This window comes from Pseudophryne corroboree, chromosome 2 (genome assembly GCF_028390025.1).
Source record: "Pseudophryne corroboree isolate aPseCor3 chromosome 2, aPseCor3.hap2, whole genome shotgun sequence".
Classification (NCBI taxonomy): domain Eukaryota; kingdom Metazoa; phylum Chordata; class Amphibia; order Anura; family Myobatrachidae; genus Pseudophryne; species Pseudophryne corroboree.
Window position 1 is genome coordinate 994,652,769 of NC_086445.1, and position 22,587 is coordinate 994,675,355.

Consider the following 22,587-nt stretch of genomic DNA (forward strand, 5'->3'; position numbering starts at 1 on the left):
AGGTTAAATCAGACCTGAGGTGGAGGGAAAATGACATTACTTCTTTACTAAAGTAAACCCTCTCCTTGTGGTAAAAGAGGGGGCTTCGTAACTTCTAACACCTCCTTTATAGCTAAAACATGTTTTGAATGCTTTTTTGCTAACTTAGGACCTATTCCCCTGGAATCACTAGTGCCGACACAGGAATCAGAGTCCGTGTCGGTATCAGTTTGTACTACTTGTGCAAATCTGTATGTGACCCAGAAAGGTCCCTGTGGATGAAAGGCAGAACTATTAAAAATCACATCTTCAACAGATTATTTTAATTTTCTGTATGAGATTCAGTCCAACCTCTTACTGATATGATTCACACTATCATGTAACCTTTCACCCAGTCAGGCTCTTGGTGTCATATTACACCTCTGTGTCCCTAACATGTCTCCACAGAGTTCCCTGCCACAGACATGTCACACACGTGCAGAACCACACCACAGACACTCCGGGATTTATAGGGGACAGACCCACAGTAAAATCTGTCACAGATGGGATTTGCCAGTTCACAACCCAGCGCCAGTAACACAATGTCTGTGAACACAAAATGCCCACTGCCATTCAGCGCTTTTATAATGTTAATCACACAATTATATAGCACCAAATTCACTGTGGCCCCCCCTGTTTTGCACCCTGATACTTGTTCAGTAGTGGAGGAGGACCAGCGTTGTCTCTGCAGCCTGAGGAGAGAGAGAGTAAATGGCGCTGAGCAGTGTGCTGGCTGACTGAGGAGGAAGCTCCACTCTTCAATGAGGTGTTTCTTTTATGAGGTAATTTTTTATACTGGTGAGGGTAGGACTGTGCCTCAGCAACTTATGCCCCATATATGTGCCAGTTTCCATAGGTTTCATGCTGCCCAGGGCGCCCCCCCCCCCCCCCCCGCAGTGCCTGTGTATGTGTGGGCAACATGGCGCGATGCGCTCCCGCCAGCCGCGTGGCATCTTTAGCAGTCACTTTCTTGATTGAAGATCTGTCTTCTAACACTCACCTGTCTTCTGACTTCTGGCTCTGTGAGGGGGGTGACGGCGTGCTGTGGGAGTGAGCATCTAGGCACGGCTAGCATTCAGTTCACTTCAGGAGCTAATGGTGTCCTGTCAGCCAGAAGCAGAGCCATGAGACTCTTTAGGAAAATATATATTGGTAGATGCTCAATTAGCTTAGTGATATCATTCAGGTGCTCGAAAGGGAGGGGTATTTCTAAGCAAGAAAAAAAGACATTTGTTTCCCCCAGCACCCTGAATGATAACCGTAACCAGATATAAATTCCACATAATAATAGAATTCAGAGATCTTCGTTACACATATTTGCGCAAATGTGTGAAGAAGCCCCAAAGCCGCATCAAGGCGTCTCTGTATATTTGGGGTCCCTAGCGCTATATCTAGGTGCAGGGTGTGGCACCCCAAAACACCAGCATAAGCCAGCATTAGTGTGGCATACCTTTACATTCTATTAACACTTTTCACTTATTAATTTTTTAACACTATTTCTCTATTTTAATTGCATTTCATTTTTGTATCACTTTCTCTATAGCTTCGGCTTCCTAAATACTAATTTATTAACACTATAGTTTTTTCACTGGTATGCTACGCTGGGCTTTCTGGCTTATGCTGGTGTTTTGGGGTGCCACACCCTGCATCTAGATATAGCGCTAGGGACCCCAAATATACAGAGACGCCTTGATGCGGCTTTGGGGCTTATTCAGACATTTGCGCAAATATGTGTAACGAAGATCTCTGAATTCTATTATCATGTGGAATTTATATCTGGTTACGGTTATCATTCAGGGTGCTGGGGGAAACAAATGTCTTTTTTTCAGACTCTTTAGGAAGTTGGTTCCTACTTCTGCCCCCTCAGTCCCACGAAGCAGGAAGTCTGCTGCCAGCAGATCTCCCTGAAAATAAAAAACCTAACATAAGTCTTTTCAGAGAAACTCAGTAGAGCTCCCCTGGAGTGCATCAAGTCGACCTGGGCACATTTCTAAAACTGAGGTCTGGATGAGGGGCATAGAGGGAGGAGCCAGTTCACACCCAATGAAGAGTCTTTAGAGTGCCCATGTCTCCTGCGGATCCAGTCTATACCCCATGGTCTTGATGTCGTCCCCAGCATCCGCTAGGACGTATGAGAAAATATATTAAAATGTATTCCTGAACTGTTCTGGCAAGAGCCTTGTGTCACTGCTCTCCACTGCTGGAAAATCCGTCTCCCCCCTTTACACAGAGTATTCACTCATGACTTTTTCACATTTTATTTTCTTACATCATGGGATCAAAATGTATTTGGTAATTGCCACCTATCAATATAAAACACAGCACTTCTGCAAATTAAATAAAAACAAAAAGTGAAAGATGTTCTTAATCAACTGCAGGTGAAACATTAAGCCCCAGAGAGTGGTTACATGAGCAGTGTCAGGTAGCCCTACCAAAGCCATGCTCTTGGAACAGCAAAATGAGAACCTCTTCTGATCATGTGTGTGTGGGTCAGCCCATATACAATGACCCCACAGTAAGGGCTCTACTCCCAATTCTCTCCGCACACCACAGGGCCATCCCCCAAGCTTTGCTCCAGGAACGGCAGTGCAGTTCCGCTCTTGTACATAAATAGTTGCTAATTCAATATCCCAGAGTATAGTATTTGTGGTGTTTATCACTATGATTTCCTGAATATATCCAATAAGATCCCATGATTTACAAAATATAATGGGAAAGCATCGAAGGGTGAGAATATATTTTTTATAGCCACTGCAACTCAGTCTGTGGTATACTTCTGCCTTCACTCCACTTCTCACATCATATCACTGCTCCCGTCACGTACAGTCCGTCCTTACACATCACTCATCTCCTGATATACTCTGTACTGCTGGTGATCCTGCTCCCCCCTCCTCACATCATATCACCGCCCCTTTCACATGCAGTCCTGTCCTCACTGTCACATGACTCATCTACTGATATACTCTGCGCAGCTGGGGACCCTGCTCCTCACACTATATAACTGTCAGGCTGTGACTTCCTGCTGCCTCCATTCCCCTCCTCACATCATATCACTGCCCCTATCACATGCTGCCCTGGCCTCACTCATCTCCTGACATACTCTGTGCTGCTGGGGGGACTCCTTTCTCCTGCTGCCTCCATTCCATACTTTCTACCCCCCACAACGTCAGGGCTCTCATCTCCTTAATTAATTTGTATCGCTGTTACCATTCGGAAAGTGGTTACAACTGGACGTATACAGTATACGTATATATTCTTCAGCACAAGCTGAAGATTAATAACAAGGTACTTAAAACGCAATTCAAATACATCTTCAAAAACATACAGTTGTGAAGTCCTACCGTTGTTCCACTGAGAAGGTCACGTTTGGATACTGTTCGTAGTCCCAGTCCCACTTCAACAGGTATCTACTGTTTATGGCCTCCACCCTGAGATTCTTTGGCAAGCCTGTAAAACAAGAGGAAGACATGATATACAACAGACCCTGATCAGTGATTCGCAGAATGATTTCCAATAAATTCACATACTAAACATTGAAATATTGGTTCAATTACAGTAGAATTATTTCCATGCACTTACTTTATACACAGACTTGTATGGAGTAACAGCAGTAAGAAGAGACAGGGGCAGCAAGAAAAAGATGGGTATGGAGGGTGGGGGGGAGATACAGTAATCTACCGCTCTACAGAAATGTAGAACAATCTGACATCACTTATTAGGGTTCTGAAGACGGTTTTACTAGAATGAATCAGCACTACAATAAATGTATGATCACAGCTTTCCGGACAAGGACCTCTGTCACGGGTCTCCTGCTGCTGGTAAAATCACAGACATGTTCCTATGAAAGGACCAACATTCGACCGGCAACTAACCACCGGGACATCCACTATTACTGCACGGCACCATAACATCTATTTCCAATGCCGCTTTCACACAGAAGCCGAGACTTGGACCCGGGTCACAGCTCATACCCCCCTTCACACAGCACTTTGGTCCTGGGTTATTCCCGGGTCGACCCCTTTCACACAGAGCCTGTGTCTGCACCAGTGTCGGCACGGCAGCATCACGTTGGGAGATCGGAGTGTGAGTGCTGTCGGGTCGGGAGGAGCTGCTGCTGGGATCTCGTTGACTGCCGTCATAGAGAAGGGCTCCGCTTCATCCAATCACCCCCTGGGGACGGAGTACGTCCATCACCCCTGGGGATGGCGTGCGCTGGGAGGGAAGTGCAGATGGTGAGCCAATCAGCAGCTTTGAAAGGCAACCCGGGTCAGAAAACCTGGGTTGCACCTTACACACCACAGGCAGCCCGAGGCGGACCCAGTAATAATCCTGGTAGCGACCAGGGTCAAAGTCCTGGCAATTCTGACCCAGGTGGACCCTTTCACACAGAGAGGGGATCCAAGTTGATCCGGCTTGTACCGGCAAATTCTCGGGTCAAAATCTCTGTGTGAAAGTGGTATACGTAACTACGTATATGCATCAAAGATTATAGAGAGTTAAAGTACCAACCAATCAGCTTCTGACTGTCATGTTGCAGGCTGTGGTTGAAAAAAAAAAGTAAGTTCTGAGCTGATTGGTTGGTACTTTATCTCTCTCCAGGTGTTGATACATACGCCCTTAAGTCACAGAAAAACGTATACAAGACTATCTATGACACTGATCTGGAAAATGGTTACAATTCCTATTTACCAGTGATACACATCGGGGGTGGCGTTGGGCGGCCATCTAACCTTCAACAGAGGCTCACATTACTCTTAATCTTTGTAGTAAGTGGTGGTGGCAGCGGGCATTGGCTCAGATGCAGTAGCGGGCATTGGCTCGGTGGCGGTAGGGGTCATCGGCAGGATTCGGCAGACATTATGGATGTAGTGCCTCACCGCACGCCACTGACCTCACCGCACGCCACTGGTGTGTGGGACAGTGTGCGTGTGTGTTAAGTTTGTAAGCCATTGGTGGTGGCAGCGGGCATTGGCTCAGAGGCAGTAACAGGCATTGGCTCGGTGGCGGTAGGGGTCATCGGCAGGATTCGGCGGACATTATGGCTGTAGTGCCTCACCAGTCACTGACCTCACCGCACGCCACTGGTGTGTGGGACAGTGTGCGTGTGTGTTAATTGTGTGTGTGTGGGACAGTGTGAGTGTGTGTACATTTTTGCAGTCCAGTGTGTGTGGGGGAGGGGAAAGTATGAGAATGTGTGTGTAGTCTGAGTGGGTGTGTGTGGTGTTTGGGGGTGGCCAGTCTGTGTGTGTGTAATCTACAGTGTGTGTGTGTGTGTGTGTGTGTGTGTGTGTGTGTGTGTGTGTGTGTGTGTGTAAGTAAGGGGGAGGGGCAGTCTGTGTGTGTGGGCGGGATGTACTAATGACCATTTACCGAAGAGGGATATGTATTAAACCACGGGCATGGAGATGCCCTTCTCACTCACCATCCAGCTGGGTGAGCGAGCCGGGCAGGTGGAGAGTCAGCAGCAGGGGCAGCATGCCGGATATCAGCAGCCGAGGGTGGGGGCTGTAAGGCACGTGCGGAGCGGTGCGGAGCCCAAAGCCGGAGATCAGCAGCATGTTGACCGGCAATAAGCAGCTTCTGCTTCCGCGTTCAACATGCTGCCGATCTCCGGCTTTGGGCTACGCAGGGTTCGGGGGATGGGTGTCCTCTGCCGGTGTACTGCAGCTCCGGGGGTGCGGGCTCCGGAGGCTTTCAGCACTGTTGAATATCCAGCTGCCTCAAGTATGTACAGCCCGCACCCTCTGCTGCTGATATCCGGCATGCTGCTGCTGCTGCTGGCTGTCCCCCCGCCCGGCTCGGCCACACAGCTGTATGGTGAGAAGGGCATCTCAGTTCCCGAGGTTTAACACATATGCCTCAGTAAATGGCCTCTGCGGTAAACGATACTAATACTTACCGTGACAGTAACAGCGGGGAGGACGGCGCACATCGGGATCCTGCAGCAGGAAAGAAGAACCCCTTCGGAGCGCAGCAGACCACACTGAAAAGGGTGCATACCCGATGCGGTGCTCTGCATCCTGGGTGGTGCCGAAGATGTGGAGTGTCGGAGGTGGCAGAAGCGCCGCAGCTTGGGGTGAGAATCCGCTGCAGCCTTTCCGCTGCTAAACTCTGCAATTAGTCTATTAAGGGGGTGGGCTCCCCTCACCATAGTGCCCCACAGGCCTTGTTAATTCTGGGGGTAGGATCCCCTCACTCTATAATGTGAATTTTGGCTCATATCATGTACTGTAACGTGAATTTTGGCTCATACCGTGTGCTATAATGTGAATTTCGGCTCATACCGTGTGGGGTAATGTGAATTTTGGCTCATACCGTGTACTATAATGTGAATTTCGGCTCATACCGTGTGGGGTAATGTGAATTTTGGCTCATACCATGTGGAGTAATGTGAATTTTGGCTCATACCGTGTGCTATAATGTGAATTTCGGCTCATATCGTGTGGGGTAATGTGAATTTCGTCTCATACCATGTGCTATAATGTGAAAGGGGCACCAGTACTAGATAGTATAAGGGGTCCTACTACACTGAAGGACACAACCCTTTTGAGTGACCGCGCCCCTTTTCTGGAGAGCGCGCATAATTGCTATCTGCACTCTTTCATTCCGCCTTCAAAAATTCAACTTCGACCACTGCACCTACATCTATACATACACACCCTGACATCTTTATATACAGTGACACCGGTGGCGTCTGCACATACTTTCCTTTTGTATTTTTTTATTATTATTAGCATTTTATTTATTTATTATTTTTATTATTATTATTTTTTTTGGGGGGGGGCGCCATTATTGATCTTGCCCTGGGCTCCAAAAACCCTAGATACGCCTCTGAGTACAGGGTAACTAAGCATAACTACACCAGTAAATGACAGAGATAAGTTCCAGGTGGCCAAAAACTGCGTGATTTGGGCAGTTGAGGATTATTAAAGTAAGAAAAGGATAAGCACATGAGGGAAGAGGGCCCTGCTCGTGAGAGCTTACATTCTAAGGGGAGGGGTAGACAGACAGGGGTGACACAGATGGGGTGCATAGAGAGCGTGGAACAGAGGGTTAGGATGAGATTTGGCTGGGTTTGGAAAAGAAATGGGTCTTAAGAGCCCGTTTGAAGTTTTGTAGAGAGGTCAGGTAACACCTAAGAGGAGACAGAAGTGAGGCCTCTCCCCTGCTTCCACTACTAAGTGTACACACGTCGTATCTTAGACTTAAGGGCCCCATACACTTATACGACATGACGGTCCGTCATGTCGTATAACATTTCGTCCAACCTCCCGGCAGCCCCCCCACGCTGGTAAGATAGTATTAGATATATTGTATGCAGTTTTTTTTTTGCATACGATGTATCTTTTACTATCCTATCTATTTACTGCGGGATCCGACATATCACGTGTGCAGTACTCATGATATGTCGGATCTAGGGGGATCCGATCCGATGCGCATCGGATCGGGGGAAAAGCACCCTGAAAATGCCCGATTTCACCCAATATATCGGGCTGAATGCCCGAAATGGGCTGAAATCGGGCATAATCGGCCTAGTGTATGGGGCCCTTTACAGTATGTATGTAAGCTATTACATTACATTATTGTTTTTTTCACCCTCTTCAACATGGTGCGACCAACATTTACAATACAGAAGAAAATTCACGGTGCAAGTACGGAGGAAAACAAAAAGAAATTGCATGCAAGGTACAATCATATATCTTTTTTACATGCTACTAATGTGTACAAGCCAGTCAGTGTATGTAAGAAGTGTCCTGCTATCATTACAGCATAATGGGTGTAAGTGAGAAGGTAGATTACGTGATGAAAGTACAAGACGCTCTTTCCAGCGTTCTACCCAGTCCAGAAGTCCTGAAGCTGCTATTACACCCAACCAAATTCTTCAAGTAACCAAATAGTACAACCATCTGTATCAGTGGCGTGCGGTGAGGTCAGAGGCTGGTGAGGCACTACAGCCATAATGTCCGCCGAATCCTGCCGATGACCACTACCGCGGCCAAGCCAATGCCCGCTACTGCCACTGAGCCGATGCCTGCTGCCACCGCCAATGGCTTACAAACTCGCCCACCATCAACTGACCCAGCCCTCCACCACTAATTTGCACCTCAGTCCGATGCCGCCAATGCCCGCTGCCTGCCTGCTCATCATACTTGTGATATATTGTACATTTTTATAGAAAATAAATAAAAGATTAGTGTTTGGGACTGGGAAGGGAGTGGGAGGAGGACATGAATGCAATTTTGTTGTCCAGGGCTTCCATTTACTTAATGGAGAAGGGTCTGAATGGGTTAAAAAAAAAAAAAAAAAAAAAAAATGCGTGAGGTCCCCCCTCCTAAGTGTAACCAGCCTCGGGCTCTTTGAGCCGGTCCTGGTTGTTTAAAAACTGGGAAAAAATTGGACAGGGGTTCCCCGTATTTAGACAACCAGCACCGGGCTCTTAGACCGGGCCTGGTTCCAAAAATACGGGGGACAAAAGATGTAGTACTTACCTACATCCCACGCCGGTCACGTCCACTTGTCCATGTAGAATCCAATAGGTGGTTCCTGTAAAAATGAGAGAGAGATTACTTACCTACATCCCACGCCGGTCACGTCCACTTGTCCAGTAGAATCCAATAGGGCCGGTACCTGTAAAAATGAAAATTATACTTACAAACAAAGTAATCCACAGGAGGAGAGAGAGAAATTAATGAATATTAATGAATATTATACACTCGCTGACGCGGGAGGACATTAGCACAGACAGGGGAGAGTGCTGCTGCTAACTGGGAGGATGGAGCAGGCTCCCCCAATAGTTGTGAGCCTAGTAGCTGTACCCCTAGTAGCTTTGCCCCCTGTAGCAGTGCCCCCAGTAGCAGTGCCCCGAGTAGTTGTGACCCCTGTAGTTATGCCCCCAGTTGCTGTGCCCCTTGTAGCTGTGCCCCCTGTAGCTTTGCCCCTTGTGGCTGTGCCCCCAGTAGTTGTGACCCCTGTATCAGTGCCCCTTGTAGCAGTGCCCCCTGTAGCTTTGCCCCCAGTCGCTGTGGCCCCTGTAGCTGTGCCCCCAGTAGTTGTGACCCCAGTCGCTGTGCCCCTTGTAGCTTTGCCCCCAATAGCTGTGCCCCCAGTCGCTGTGCCCCTAGTAGTTGTGACCCCTGTAATTGTGCCCCCAGTTGCTGTGCCCCTTGTAGTTGTGCCCCCCAGTTGCTGTGCCCCTTGTAGTTGAGCCCCCCAGTTGCTGTGCCCCTGTTGCTGTGCCCCCCAGTTGCGGTTTTGCTGTGCCCCCCAGTTGCGGTGCCCCTGTTGCTGTGCCCCCCAGTTGTGGTGCCCCTGTTGCTGTGCCCCCCAGTTGCGGTTTTGCTGTGCCCCCCAGTTGTGGTGCCCCTGTTGCTGTGCCCCTTGTTGTTGTGCCCCCCAGTTGCTGTGCCCCTGTTGCTGTGCCCCAGTTGCGGTGCCCCTGTTGCTGTGCCCCCCAGTTGTGGCGCCCCTGTTGCTGTGCCCCCCAGTTGTGGTGCCCCTGTTGCTGTGCCCGTTGCTGTGCCCCTTGTTGTTGTGCCCCCCAGTTGCTGTGCCCCTGTTGCTGTGCCCCCCAGTTGCGGTGCCCCTGTTGCTGTGCCCCCCAGTTGCGGTGCCCCTGTTGCTGTGCCCCCCAGTTGTGGCGCCCCTGTTGCTGTGCCCCCCAGTTGTGGTGCCCCTTGTTGTTGTGCCCCCAGTTGCTGTGCCCCTGTTGCTGTGCCCCCCAGTTGCGGTGCCCCTGTTGCTGTGCCCCCCAGTTGCGGTTTTGCTGTGCCCCCCAGTTGCGGTGCCCCTGTTGCTGTGCCCCCCAGTTGTGGTGCCCCTGTTGCTGTGCCCCCCAGTTGCGCTTTTGCTGTGCCCCCCAGTTGTGGTGCCCCTGTTGCTGTGCCCCCCAGTTGCGGTGGCCCTGTTGCTGTGCCCCCCAGTTGCGGTGCCCCTGTTGCTGTTCCCCCCAATTGCGGTGCCCCTGTTGCTGCCCCCCCCAATTGCGGTGCCCCTGTTGCTGCCCCCAAACACAAACACATTTAAAAAAAAAAAACCACACACACACATACATACTTACCGCTCCTGCAGCGCCGTCCTCCGTCACCGTCCGCCGGCTCGTCTCTGCTGTACTATGGGAGAGACGTCATGACTCATGACGTCTCTCCCATAGTAGCGGCGCTGGCTGCAGCGGGCGCCCACACAGGCCACGGCGCCTGCTGCAGCCGGGAAGGGGGTGATTGGACAGCGGATCCAGCACTGGATCCGCTGGGCCAATCACATCTGGGGCACTGACAGGGGCGTGCATTCATCGCACGCCCCTGTCATTGCGGCACCAGTATAGGTGCCGCTTCCCCATTAATTTTCAATGGGCTTTCACAGCCCATTGCTGCGCCCCGCCCCCTGCCAGCCCCCCGCTGCCCGGAGTTTTAATGTTAGCAGCGGGAGGCACCTCTCCCGCTGCCTCCCACCCTCACAAGCAGCCACAGGGGGGGGGATTATTAAAATAATGAAAATAGATATTTATAACAGACTCTGTTATAAATATCTTCTTTTTATTATTTTAATCATAATGACAGGGGAGGCACTGCCTCCCCTGCCTCCCCTGACTGCACGTCCCTGATCTGTATACAACACTCACGAGAGGACACATGAAGATTAGGAAACACTGACCAAGCTCTTGTGATAGCAATATGTCCCCAGCAGTCTCCCTGGCTCTCCAGGCTCCCCCTGCACTGTGAATAGATACACCTGTTGCTAATTGCTGATGTCTTTGAATATCCGCTTACATGTATAGAAGAAGAAACAGTGAAAGACTTTTACAGAACAAAATAACTTGTCACAATCAGCTACCATGCTGCTGCAAGTCTCCTGGAAACTAGCTGCGAAGGATGATGGAATGTTAAAGACGACCAGTGTCAGGCTGGGGCATGTAGGGCCCACCGGGGGGATGCAGTTGTAGGGGCACATGTTTAGGGGTGTGGCCAGTCTGCTGAGGGTGTGTGGCCTGACACCTCATGGGTTTGACTAACCATTAGAGAGTGCAACGTCTGGGCCCCTTCATAAATATATACAGTAAACTCAGTTGCTGCATGCATGATAATGTACCAGATTAATAACAGCAATGCACTGTAGAAAATACACCATAGTCCAGTATAAGGTAACACATGTATAATGTATAATTCAAGTGCACAGTCTGGAACCTGATCCTTAGAGCAGAAGGTGGGCCCCCAGGCAGTAGGGCCCACCGGTGGTTTCCCCTGTACCCCTGTGGGCCAGTCCAAGCCTGAAGACGACTGTATTATAAAACCAATAACACACTGAGACGTGATGCTGTTAAGGTTCTTTAAAATGTGTCGGAACACAAAACATCACAGGCATTCGGTTGGGTCTGGTATAATCTGTGGACATCAGACTGTAGACGTGGTAGTAATGTTATTTTAAAGTATTTAACTGTACCAGCATTCTAACGTTAAAAACGATGGTAACATAATGCCGACACAGTTGAAATGCCTTAATAACATTATTAACGCATCAGCATTCTCTGGTCTACATTAGTGTTGACATCCCCTCTGCAATATGATGGCAAAGTCTTTGCATGATTCTGAGCCTTCCACATCTCCGATGTCTATTTACTAAGCCTTTGATGGAGATAAAGTGGATGGAGATAGAGTACCAGCCAATCAGACAGTTAGGAGCTGATTGGTTGCTACTTTGGGCCTAATTTAGGTTGGATCACAAATCGTGAGGAGGAGGAGACGGAGCGTTGCGGGGGCGAACGGGGGAGTGATCACGGCGGCTGCGGGACATCACTCGCAGCCGTCGCGATCAAGAACGTGTGGCGGCAGGACTCCAGCGGGCGCAGATAAGCTGCGCCGGCAGGAACCGTCCTCTATTTCTGCTAACAAGCAGAAATTGGATATGATCCGATAGCCCCCAGCATGCTGGGAAAAGGATAGAAAATTATGTCCTTTATCTCTGTCCACTTTATCTCCATCGCACGCTTAGTAAATAGACCCCATAGTCTCCCATCTTCTGCAGCATGCAATAGAAACAGCTCTCTGTTTGCCAATACAATAGTATTCAGAGTACACACCTATCTCACACAAGTCACAATTCATGCAGTCATCATCTCCCACGTTAAGCACTGCAATTCCATGATTACCAGTCTTTCCCTAACCAGACTCCCACCCCCATACCTCCCAACTTTTGAATCCTATGATGCGGGATATGCCACGCCGGAGGCATGACGGCGGCCAAAATGGGGGCGGGACTTTAGAAGAAGGGACAGGCCTCGCCGCATGATCCCCATTTTTGTCATTTTGGGGGCGTACCCAGCGCTCCCTGAGCAGCCCCCTCACCCCCCCCCCCCCCCCCCCAACGTTTAGATGCTGTGCGCAGGCATCACTGGCTCCCGCAAGATTCCTCCACCCGCGGGACAGTGCGACTAGCAGCAGGACTGTCTCGCTGGAAGAGGGACAGGTGGGAGGTATGCACCCCGGCAATCTATTTTCAATGCAGTGGGTAAAACTGTTAACTTTGGTTCTGGAATAAATGGTTGACCTAGTTAAGGTCGACAGTCATTAGGTCGACACTAACATGATCGACATGGAAAAATGGTCGTAGGGAACAGGTCGACACATGAAAGTCAACATGGATTTTTTAACTGGTTTTGGTGTCGTTTCTTCCGTAACATGACCAGGAACCCCCATTAGTGTACAGTGTCCCCGGTACCGCTGCGCTCGGCACAGGTTACTATTCCCAATCGTAGTCCACGCGGATAGTAAAGGGTTAAAAAGTTAAAAATAAGATTTTACTTACCGATAAATCTATTTCTCGTAGTCCGTAGTGGATGCTGGGACTCCGTCAGGACCATGGGGAATAGCGGCTCCGCAGGAGACAGGGCACAAAATTTAAAAGTTTGACCACTAGGTGGTGTGTACTGGCTCCTCCCCCTATGACCCTCCTCCAAGCCTCAGTTAGGATACTGTGCCCGGACGAGCGTACACAATAAGGAAGGATTTTGAATCCCGGGTAAGACTCAAACCAGCCACACCAATCACACCGTACAACTTGTGATCTGAACCCAGTTAACAGTATGATAACGTAGGAGCCTCTGAAAAGATGGCTCACAACAATAAACAACCCGATTTTTTTGTAACAATAACTATGTACAAGTATTGCAGACAATCCGCACTTGGGATGGGCGCCCAGCATCCACTACGGACTACGAGAAATAGATTTATCGGTAAGTAAAATCTTATTTTCTCTGACGTCCTAGTGGATGCTGGGACTCCGTCAGGACCATGGGGATTATACCAAAGCTCCCAAACGGGCGGGAGAGTGCGGATGACTCTGCAGCACCGAATGAGAGAACTCCAGGTCCTCCTTAGCCAGGGTATCAAATTTGTAGAATTTTACAAACGTGTTCTCCCCTGACCACGTAGCTGCTCGGCAGCCGCCCAAGATGAGCCCACCTTCCTTGTGGAGTGGGCCTTGACAGATTTAGGCTGTGGCAAGCCTGCCACAGAATGTGCCAGTTGAATTGTGCTACAAATCCAACGAGCAATCGTCTGCTTAGAAGCAGGAGCACCCAGCTTGTTGGGTGCATATAGTATAAACAGCGAGCAGAGGCGTATCTAGCACGGGGCGAGCAGGGCACGTGCCCTGGGCGCCATGGCAGCCCCAACAGAGGGGGGCGCCACCGGCACCTGCACGGCCCACTCGCCCCATGCTTCAGGGATTCCGCCGGCGCTACCCGCGGCGCTTTCCCTGTCTCCCCGGCTGCTGTGCCTGTCACAATAGACAGGCAGCGGCAGCCAGGAGCCTCCCCCTACTCCCCCATGCAAAGTGACTGTGTACGCGATCGCGACCGCGGAGGTGCGCGCATGCGGCCCCTGTACAGCAGTGAGTGCAGGTGAGCGGGAAGGGGGTGCGGGACATTTTGTATGTGTGCGTGTGTGTTAAGTGTGTGTGTGTCGGACAGTGTGCGTGTGACAGTGCGTGTGTGTTAATTGTGTGTGTGTGGGACAGTGTGCGTGTGTTAATTGTGTGTGTGGGACAGTTTGAGTGTGTGTAAATTGTGTGTGTGTGACAGTGTGCGTGTGTTAATTGTGTGTGTGTGTGACAGTGTGTGTGTGTTAATTGTGTGTGTGGGACAGTGCATGTTTGTTAATTGTGTGTGTGTGTGACAGTGTGAGTGTGTTAATTGTGTGTGTGGGACAGTGTGAGTGTGTTAATTGTGTGTGTGTGGGACAGTTTGAGTGCGTGTTAATTGTGTGTGTGTGGGACAGTGTGCGTGTGTGTTAATTGTGTATGTGTGGGACAGTGTGAGTGTGTTAATTGTGTGTGTGGGACAGTGTGAGTGTGTTAATTGTGTGTGTGTGGGACAGTTTGAGTGTGTGTTAATTGTGTGTGTGTGGGACAGTGTGCGTGTGTGTTAATTGTGTGTGTGTGGGACAGTGTGCGTGTGTATTAATTGTGTGTGTGTGTGTGTGTGTGTGGGACAGTGTGCGTGTGTGTTAATTGTGTGTGTGTGGGACAGTGTGCGTGTGTGTTAATTGTGTATGTGTGGGACAGTGTGAGTGTGTTAATTGTGTGTGTGTGTGGGACAGTGTGAGTGTGTTAATTGTGTGTGTGGGGGACAGTTTGAGTGTGTGTTAATTGTGTGTGTGTGGGACAGTGTGCATGTGTGTTAATTGTGTGTGTGTGGGACAGTGTGCGTGTGTATTAATTGTGTGTGTGTGGGACAGTGTGCGTGTGTTAATTGTGTGTGTGTGGGACAGTGTGCGTGTGTGTTAATTGTGTATGTGTGGGACAGTGAGTGTGTTAATTGTGTGTGTGTGTGGGACAGTGTGAGTGTGTTAATTGTGTGTGTGTGGGACAGTTTGAGTGTGTGTTAATTGTGTGTGTGTGGGACAGTGTGCGTGTGTGTTAATTGTGTGTGTGTGGGACAGTGTGCGTGTGTATTAATTGTGTGTGTGTGGGACAGTGTGTGTTAATTGTGTGTGTGTGGGACAGTGTGCATGTGTGTTAATTGTGTGTGTGTGGGACAGTGTGCGTGTGTTAAGTGTGTGTGTGTGTGTGTGTGTGTGTGTGTGTGGGACAGTGTGAGTGTGTTAATTGTGTGTGTGTGGGACAGTGCGTGTTTGTTAATTGTGTGTGTGGGACAGTGTGCATGTGTGTTATTTGTGTGTGTGGGACAGTGTGCGTGTGTGTTATTTGTGTGTGTGGGACAGTGTGCGTGCGTGTGTTAATTGTGTGTGGGACAGTGTGTGTGTGTTAATTGTCCCGGCGGTTATTGGCGTCTGTAGTGTGCGCCCCGTCCTCCTCCGCTGCCGCTGACCGGAGCGGCGGTGTGCGGCTCTCCCCCTCCTCCGCCGGCTCCGTCCTCCCGTCGTGGCCCTGCAGTGTGTGCCGGTCTCCCCAGCAGCAGCAGGTTAGTTTCTCTCTCTCTCTCTCTCTCCTCCTGTGGATTGCAGTTTGTAAGTATCATTTTAATTTTTACAGGTACCCCTATTGAATTCTACTGGACAAGTGGACGTGACCGGCGTGGGATGTAGGTAAGTAATCTGTCTCTCATTTTTACAGGTACCCCTATTGGATTCTACTGGACAAGTGGACGTGACCGGCGTGGGATGTAGGTAAGTAATCTGTCTCTCATTTTTACAGATTCCCCTACTGGATTCTACTGGACAAGTGGACGTGACCAGCGTGGGATGTAGGTAAGTAATCTGTCTCTCATTTTTACAGATTCCCCTACTGGATTCTACTGGACAAGTGGACGTGACCAGCGTGGGATGTAGGTAAGTAATCTGTCTCTCATTTTTACAGGTACCCCTATTGGATTCTACTGGACAAGTGGACGTGACCGGCGTGGGATGTAGGTAAGTAATCTGTCTCTCATTTTTACAGATTCCCCTACTGGATTCTACTGGACAAGTGGACGTGACCGGCGTGGGATGTAGGTAAGTAATCTGTCTCTCATTTTACAGATTCCCCTACTGGATTCTACTGGACAAGTGGACGTGACCGGCGTGGGATGTAGGTAAGTAATCTGTCTCTCATTTTTACAGATTCCCCTACTGAATTCTACTGACAAGTGGACGTGACCGGCGTGGGATGTAGGTAAGTAATCTGTCTCTCATTTTTACAGGTACCCCTATTGCATTCTACTGGACAAGTGGACGTGACCGGCGTGGGATATAGGTAAGTATGTGTGAGTGTGTCAGTGTGCTTTAATAAATTTTTACTGTCACGGTGTGTGAGTTGTGTTTTTATTTGGGTATTTTTTCTGTTGTAGAACTACAGGTACCGGCGGGCCCGTTATTTCCCTGCATGTTGGTACTTGAGGTTCTCCAAGTACCAGCAAGCGGGGGAGGCTTTCTGGGCCTTGTAGTTCCACAACAAAAAACAATATTCTTTTTTTACTTACATGGCTATCAGCCTCCCATCCACAGCCCACGGATGGGGTGGACAGCCTCGGGCTTCACCCCTGGCCCTCGGGTGCCTGGAGGGGGGGTGACCCCTTGATTTAAGGGGTCCCCACTCCTCCAGGGAACCCCGGCCAGTGGTGACTAGTTGGGGGGGTAATGCCACGGCCGCAGGGACCTACATAAATGTGTCCCCCGGCTGTGGCATTATGTCCCTGGCTAGTGGAGCCCGGTGCTGGTTTTAAAAATACGGGGGGACCCCTACATCTTTTGTCCCCCGTATTTTTGGAACCAGGACCGGACTAAGAGCCCGATGCTGGTTGTCTAAATACGGGGAACCCCTGTCCAATTTTTTCCCAGTATTTAAACACCCAGGACCGGCTCAAAGAGCCCGAGGCTGGTTATACTTAGGAGGGGGACCTCACGCAGTTTTTTTTACATTTTTAACCCATTCAGACCCTTCTCCATTAAGTTAATGGAAACCCTGGACAACAAAATTGCATTCATGTCCTCCTCCCACTCCCTTCCCAGTCCCAAACACTGATTATTATTTTTTTCTATAAAAATGTACAATATGTCACAAGTATGATGAGCAGGCATGCAGCGGGCATTGGCGACTTTGGACTGAGTTGCAAATTAGTGGCGGAGGGCTGGGTCAGTTGATGGTGGGCGAGTTTGTAAGCCATTGGTGGTGGCAGCGGGCATCGGCTCAGAGGCAGTGGCGGGCATTGGCTCGGTGGCGGTAGGGGTCATCGGCAGGATTCGGCGGACATTATGGCTGTAATGCCTCACTGCACGCCACTGACCTCACCGCACGCCACTGGTGTGTGGGACAGTGTGCGTGTGTGTTAATTGTGTGTGTGGGACAGTGTGAGTGTGTGTTAATTGTGTGTGTGGGACAGTGTGAGTGTGTGTTAATTGTGTGTGTGTGGAACAGTGTCAGTGTGTGTAAATTTTTGCAGTCCAGTGTGTGTGTGGGGGAGAGGAAAGTATGAGAATGTGTGTGTGTAGTCTGAGTGGGTGTGTGTAGGATTTGGGGGTGGCCAGTCTGTGTGTGTGTAATCAGTGTGTGTGGGATGTACTAATGGCCGTTTACCGAAGAGAGATATGTATTAAACCACGGGCACTGAGATGCCCTTCTCACTCACCATCCAGCTGGGTGGGCGAGCCGGGCGGGTGGAAAGCCAGCAGCAGGGGCAGCATGCCGGATATCAGCAGCCGAGGGTGGGGGCTGTAATGCACATGCGGAGCCCAAAGCCGGAGATCAGCAGCATGCTGACCGGCAATAAGCAGCTTCTGCTTCCGCGTTCAACATGCTGCTGATCTCCGGCTTTGGGCTACGCAGGGTTCGGGGGATGGGTGTCCTCTGCCGGTGTACTGCGGGCTCCGGAGGCTTTCAGCACTGTTGAATATCCAGCTGCCTCAAGTATGTACAGCCCGCACCCTCTGCTGCTGATATCCGGCATGCTGCTGCTGGCTGTCCCCTCGCCCGGCTCGGCCACACAGCTGTATGGTGAGAAGGGCATCTCAGTTCCCGAGGTTTAACACATATGCCTCAGAAAATGGCCTCTGCGGTAAACAATACTAATGCTTACCGTGACAGTAACAGCGGGAAGGAAGGCGCACATCGGGATCCTGCAGCATGAAACAAGAACCCCTTCGGAGCGCAGCAGACCACACTGAAAAGGGTGCATACCCGGTGCGGTGCTCTGCATCCCGGGTGGTGCCGAAGATGTGGAGTGTCGGAGGTGGCAGAAGCGCCGCAGCTTGGGGTGAGAAACCGCTGCAGCCCTTCCGCTGCTAAACTCTGCAATTAGTCTATTAAGGGGGTGGGCTCCCCTCATCATAGTGCCCCACAGGCCATGTTAATTCTGGGTGTAGGATCCCCTAACTCTATAATGGGAATTTTGGCTCATATCATGTGCTGTAACGTGAATTTTGGCTAATACCGTGTGCTATAATGTGAATTTCGGCTCATACTATGTGGGGTAATGTGAATTTTGGCTCATTCCGTGTGCTGTAATGTGAATTTCGGCTCATACCGTGTGCTGTAATGTGAATTTCGGCTCATACCATGTGGGGAAATGTGAATTTTGGCTCATACCATGTGGAGTAATGTGAATTTTGGCTCATACCGTGTGCTATAATGTGAATTTCGGCTCATACCGTGTGCTATAATGTGAATTTTGGCTCATACCATGTGGGGTAATGTGAATTTCGGCTCATACTGTGTGCTATAATGTGAATTTCGGCTCATGCCGTGTGGGGCAATGTGAATTTCGGCTCATACTGTGTGCTATAATGTGAATTTCGGCTCATACCGTGTGCTATAATGTGAAAGGGGCACCAGTACTAGATAGTATAAGGGGTCCTACTACACTGAAGGACACGCCCCTTTTGAGTGACCGCGCCCCTTTTCCGGAGCGCGCGCGCCTTCGGCACGCGCATAATTGCTATCTGCACTCTTTCATTCCACCTTCAAAAATTCAACTTCGACCACTGCACCTACATACACACCCTGACATCTTTATATGCAGTGACACCGGTGGCGTCTGCACATGCTTTCCTTTTGTATTTTTTTTTTTTATTATCATTTTATTAATTTATTATTTTTATTAAGAAAAAATTATTATTATAATTTTTTTTTTTTGGGCGCCATTATTGATCTTGCCCTGGGCTCCAAAAACCCTAGTTACGCCTCTGACAGCGAGTCAGATTTTCTGACTCCAGCCGTCCTTGAAATATATATTTTCAATGCTCTGACAACGTCCAGCAACTTGGAATCCTCCAAATCGCTAGTAGCCGCAGGCACCACAATAGGCTGGTTCAGGTGAAACGCTGATACCACCTTAGGCAGAAAATGAGGACGCGTCCTCAATTCTGCCCTGTCCGAATGGAAAATCAGATATGGGCTTTTATATGATAAAGCTGCCAATTCTGACACTCTCCTGGCTGAAGCCAGAGCCAGTAGCATGGTTACTTTCCATGTAAGATATTTCAAATCTACCGATTTGAGTGGCTCAAACCAATGGGATTTGAGAAAATCCAAAACTACATTGAGATCCCACGGTGCCACTGGGGGCACAACCGGGGGCTGTATATGTAGTACTCCTTTTACAAAAGTCTGAACTTCAGGAACTGAAGCCAATTCTTTCTGGAAGAATATCGACAGGGCCGAAATTTGAACCTTAATGGACCCTAATTTGAGGCCCATAGATAATCCTGTTTGCAGGAAATGTAGGAATCGACCCAGTTGAAATTCCTCTGTCGGGGCCTTCCTGGCCTCACACCATGCAACATATTTTCTCCAAATGCGGTGATAATGTTGTGCAGTCACCTCCTTCCTGGCTTTGACCAGGGTAGGGATGACCTCTTCCGGAATGCCTTTTTCCCTTAGGATCCGGCGTTCAACCGCCATGCCGTCAAACGCAGCCGCGGTAAGTCTTGGAATAGACACGGTCCCTGCTGAAGCAGGTCCCTTCTTAGAGGTAGAGGCCACGGATCTTCCGTGAGCATCTCCTGAAGTTCCGGGTACCAAGTCCTTCTTGGCCAGTCCGGAGCCACGAGTATCGTTCTTACTCCCCTTTGCCGTATAATTCTCAGTACCTTGGGTATGAGAGGCAGAAGAGGGAACACATACATTGACTGGTACACCCATGGTGTTACCAGAGCGTCCACAGCTATTGCCTGAGGGTCAATACCTGTCCAGTTTTTTGTTGAGGCGGGACGCCATCATGTCCACCATTGGTCTTTCCCAATGGACCACAATCATGTGGAAGACTTCTGGATGAAGTCCCCACTCTCCCGGGTGAAGATCGTGTCTGCTGAGGAAGTCTGCTTCCCAGTTGTCCACTCCCGGAATGAACACTGCTGACAGTGCTATCACATGATTTTCCGCCCAGCGAAGAATCCTTGCAGCTTCTGCCATTGCCCTCCTGCTTCTTGTGCCGCCCTGTCTGTTTACGTGGGCGACTGCCGTGATGTTGTCCGACTGGATCAACACCGGCTGACCCTGAAGCAGAGGTTTTGCCAGGCTTAGAGCATTGTAGATTGCTCTTAGCTCCAGTATATTTATGTGAAGAGACGTTTCCAGGCTTGACCACACGCCCTGGAAGTTTCTTCCTCGTGTGACCGCTCCCCAGCCTCTCAGGCTGGCATCCGTGGTCACTAGGACCCAGTTCTGTATGCCGAATCTGCGGCCCTCTAACAGATGAGTACTCTGCAACCACCATAGCAGAGAGACCCTTGTCCTTGTCGACAATTTTATCCGCTGATGTATCTGCAGATGCGATCCGGACCATTTGTCTAGCAGATCCCACTGAAAAATTCGTGCATGGAATCTGCCGAATGGAATCGCTTCGTAAGAAGCCACCATTTTTCCCAGGACTCTTGTGCATTGATGCACAGACACTGTCCCTGGTTTTAGGAGGTTCCTGACTAGTTCGGATAACTCCCTGGCTTTCTCCTCCGGAAGAAATACCTTTTTCTGAACAGTGTCCAGAATCATCCCTAGGAACAGCAGATGTGTCGTCGGGATCAGTTGGGATTTTGGAAAATTCAGAATCCACCCGTGCTGTTGGAGCACTACTTGAGTTAGTGCTACTCCGACCTCCAGCTGTTCTCTGGATCTTGCCCTTATCAGGAGATCGTCCAAGTAAGGGATAATTAATACGCCTTCTCTTCGAAGAAGAATCATAATTTCGGCCATTACCTTGGTAAAGACCCTGGGTGCCGTGGACAATCCAAACGGCAGCGTCTGAAACTGATAATGACAGTTTTGTACCACGAACCTGAGGTACCCTTGGTGTGAAGGGCAAATTGGGACATGAAGGTAAGCATCCTTGATGTCCAAGGACACCATAAAATCCCCCTCTTCCAGATTCGCTATCACTGCTCTGAGTGACTCCATCTTGAACTTGAATTTTTGTATGTACAGGTTCAGAGATTTCAGATTTAGAATAGGTCTTACCGAGCCGTCCGGCTTCGGTACCACAAATAGCGTGGAGTAATACCCCTTTCCCTGTTGTAGAAGGGGTACCTTGACTATCACCTGCTGAGAATACAGCTTGTGAATGGCTTCCAATACCGTCGCCCTGTCGGAGGGAGACGTTGGCAAAGCAGACTTTAGGAACCGGCGAGGGGGAGACTTCTCGAATTCCAACCTGTAACCCTGAGATACTACCTGCAGGATCCAGGGGTCCACCTGCGAGTGAGCCCACTGTGCGCTGAAATTCTTGAGGCGACCCCCCACCGCCCCTGAGTCCGCTTGTAAGGTCCCAGCGTCATGCTGAGGCCTTTGCAGAAGCCGGGGAGGACTTCTGCTCCTGGGAAGGGGCTGCTTGGTGCAGTCTCTTACCCCTTCCTTTGCCTCGGGGCAAATATGAATGTCCTTTTGCTCGCTTGTTCTTATAGGAACGAAAGGACTGCGGCTGAAAAGACTGCGGCTTTTTCTGTTGGGAGGGGACTTGAGGTAAAAAGGTGGACTTCCCGGCTGTTGCCGTGGCTACCAAATCCGATAGACCGACCCCAAATAATTCCTCTCCTTTATACGGCAATACTTCCATATGCCGTTTGGAATCCGCATCGCCTGACCACTGTCGTGTCCATAGACTTCTTCTGGCAGATATGGACATCGCACTTACTCTTGATGCCAGAGTGCAGATATCTCTCTGTGCATCTCGCATATAAAGGAACGCATCCTTTAATTGCTCTATAGTCAATAAAATACTGTCCCTATCCAGGGTATCAATATTTTCAGTCAGGGAATCCAACCAAGCCACCCCAGCACTGCACATCCAGGCTGAGGCGATTGCTGGTCGCAGTATAACACCAGTATGTGTGTATATACTTTTTAGAGTATTTTCCAGCCTCCTATCAGCTGGATCCTTGAGGGCGGCCGTATCAGGAGACGGTAACGCCACTTGTTTGGATAAACGTGTGAGCGCCTTGTCCACCCTAGGGGGTGTTTCCCAGCGCGCCCTAACCTCTGGCGGGAAAGGGTATAATGCCAATAACTTCTTTGAAATTAGCAGTTTTTTATCAGGGGTAACCCACGCTTCATCACACACGTCATTCAATTCCTCTAATTCAGGAAAAACTACAGGTAGTTTTTTCAGACCCCACATAATACCCCTTTTTGTGGTACTTGCAGTATCAGAGA

The 22,587-nt window shown here is 49.7% G+C and overlaps 1 protein-coding gene across 2 annotated transcripts in view; it reads right to left on the bottom strand.

The window, feature by feature from the left end:
- LOC135050208 (interferon alpha/beta receptor 1-like) overlaps positions 1-22,587 on the bottom strand; it is a 224,946-nt gene that overhangs the window by 84,502 nt on the left and 117,857 nt on the right. For both annotated transcript variants that reach the window (XM_063956463.1, XM_063956464.1), the window contains one exon: positions 3,360-3,465. In XM_063956463.1, the coding sequence (XP_063812533.1) occupies positions 3,360-3,465 (106 nt within the window). The remainder of the gene's footprint in view (positions 1-3,359; positions 3,466-22,587) is intronic.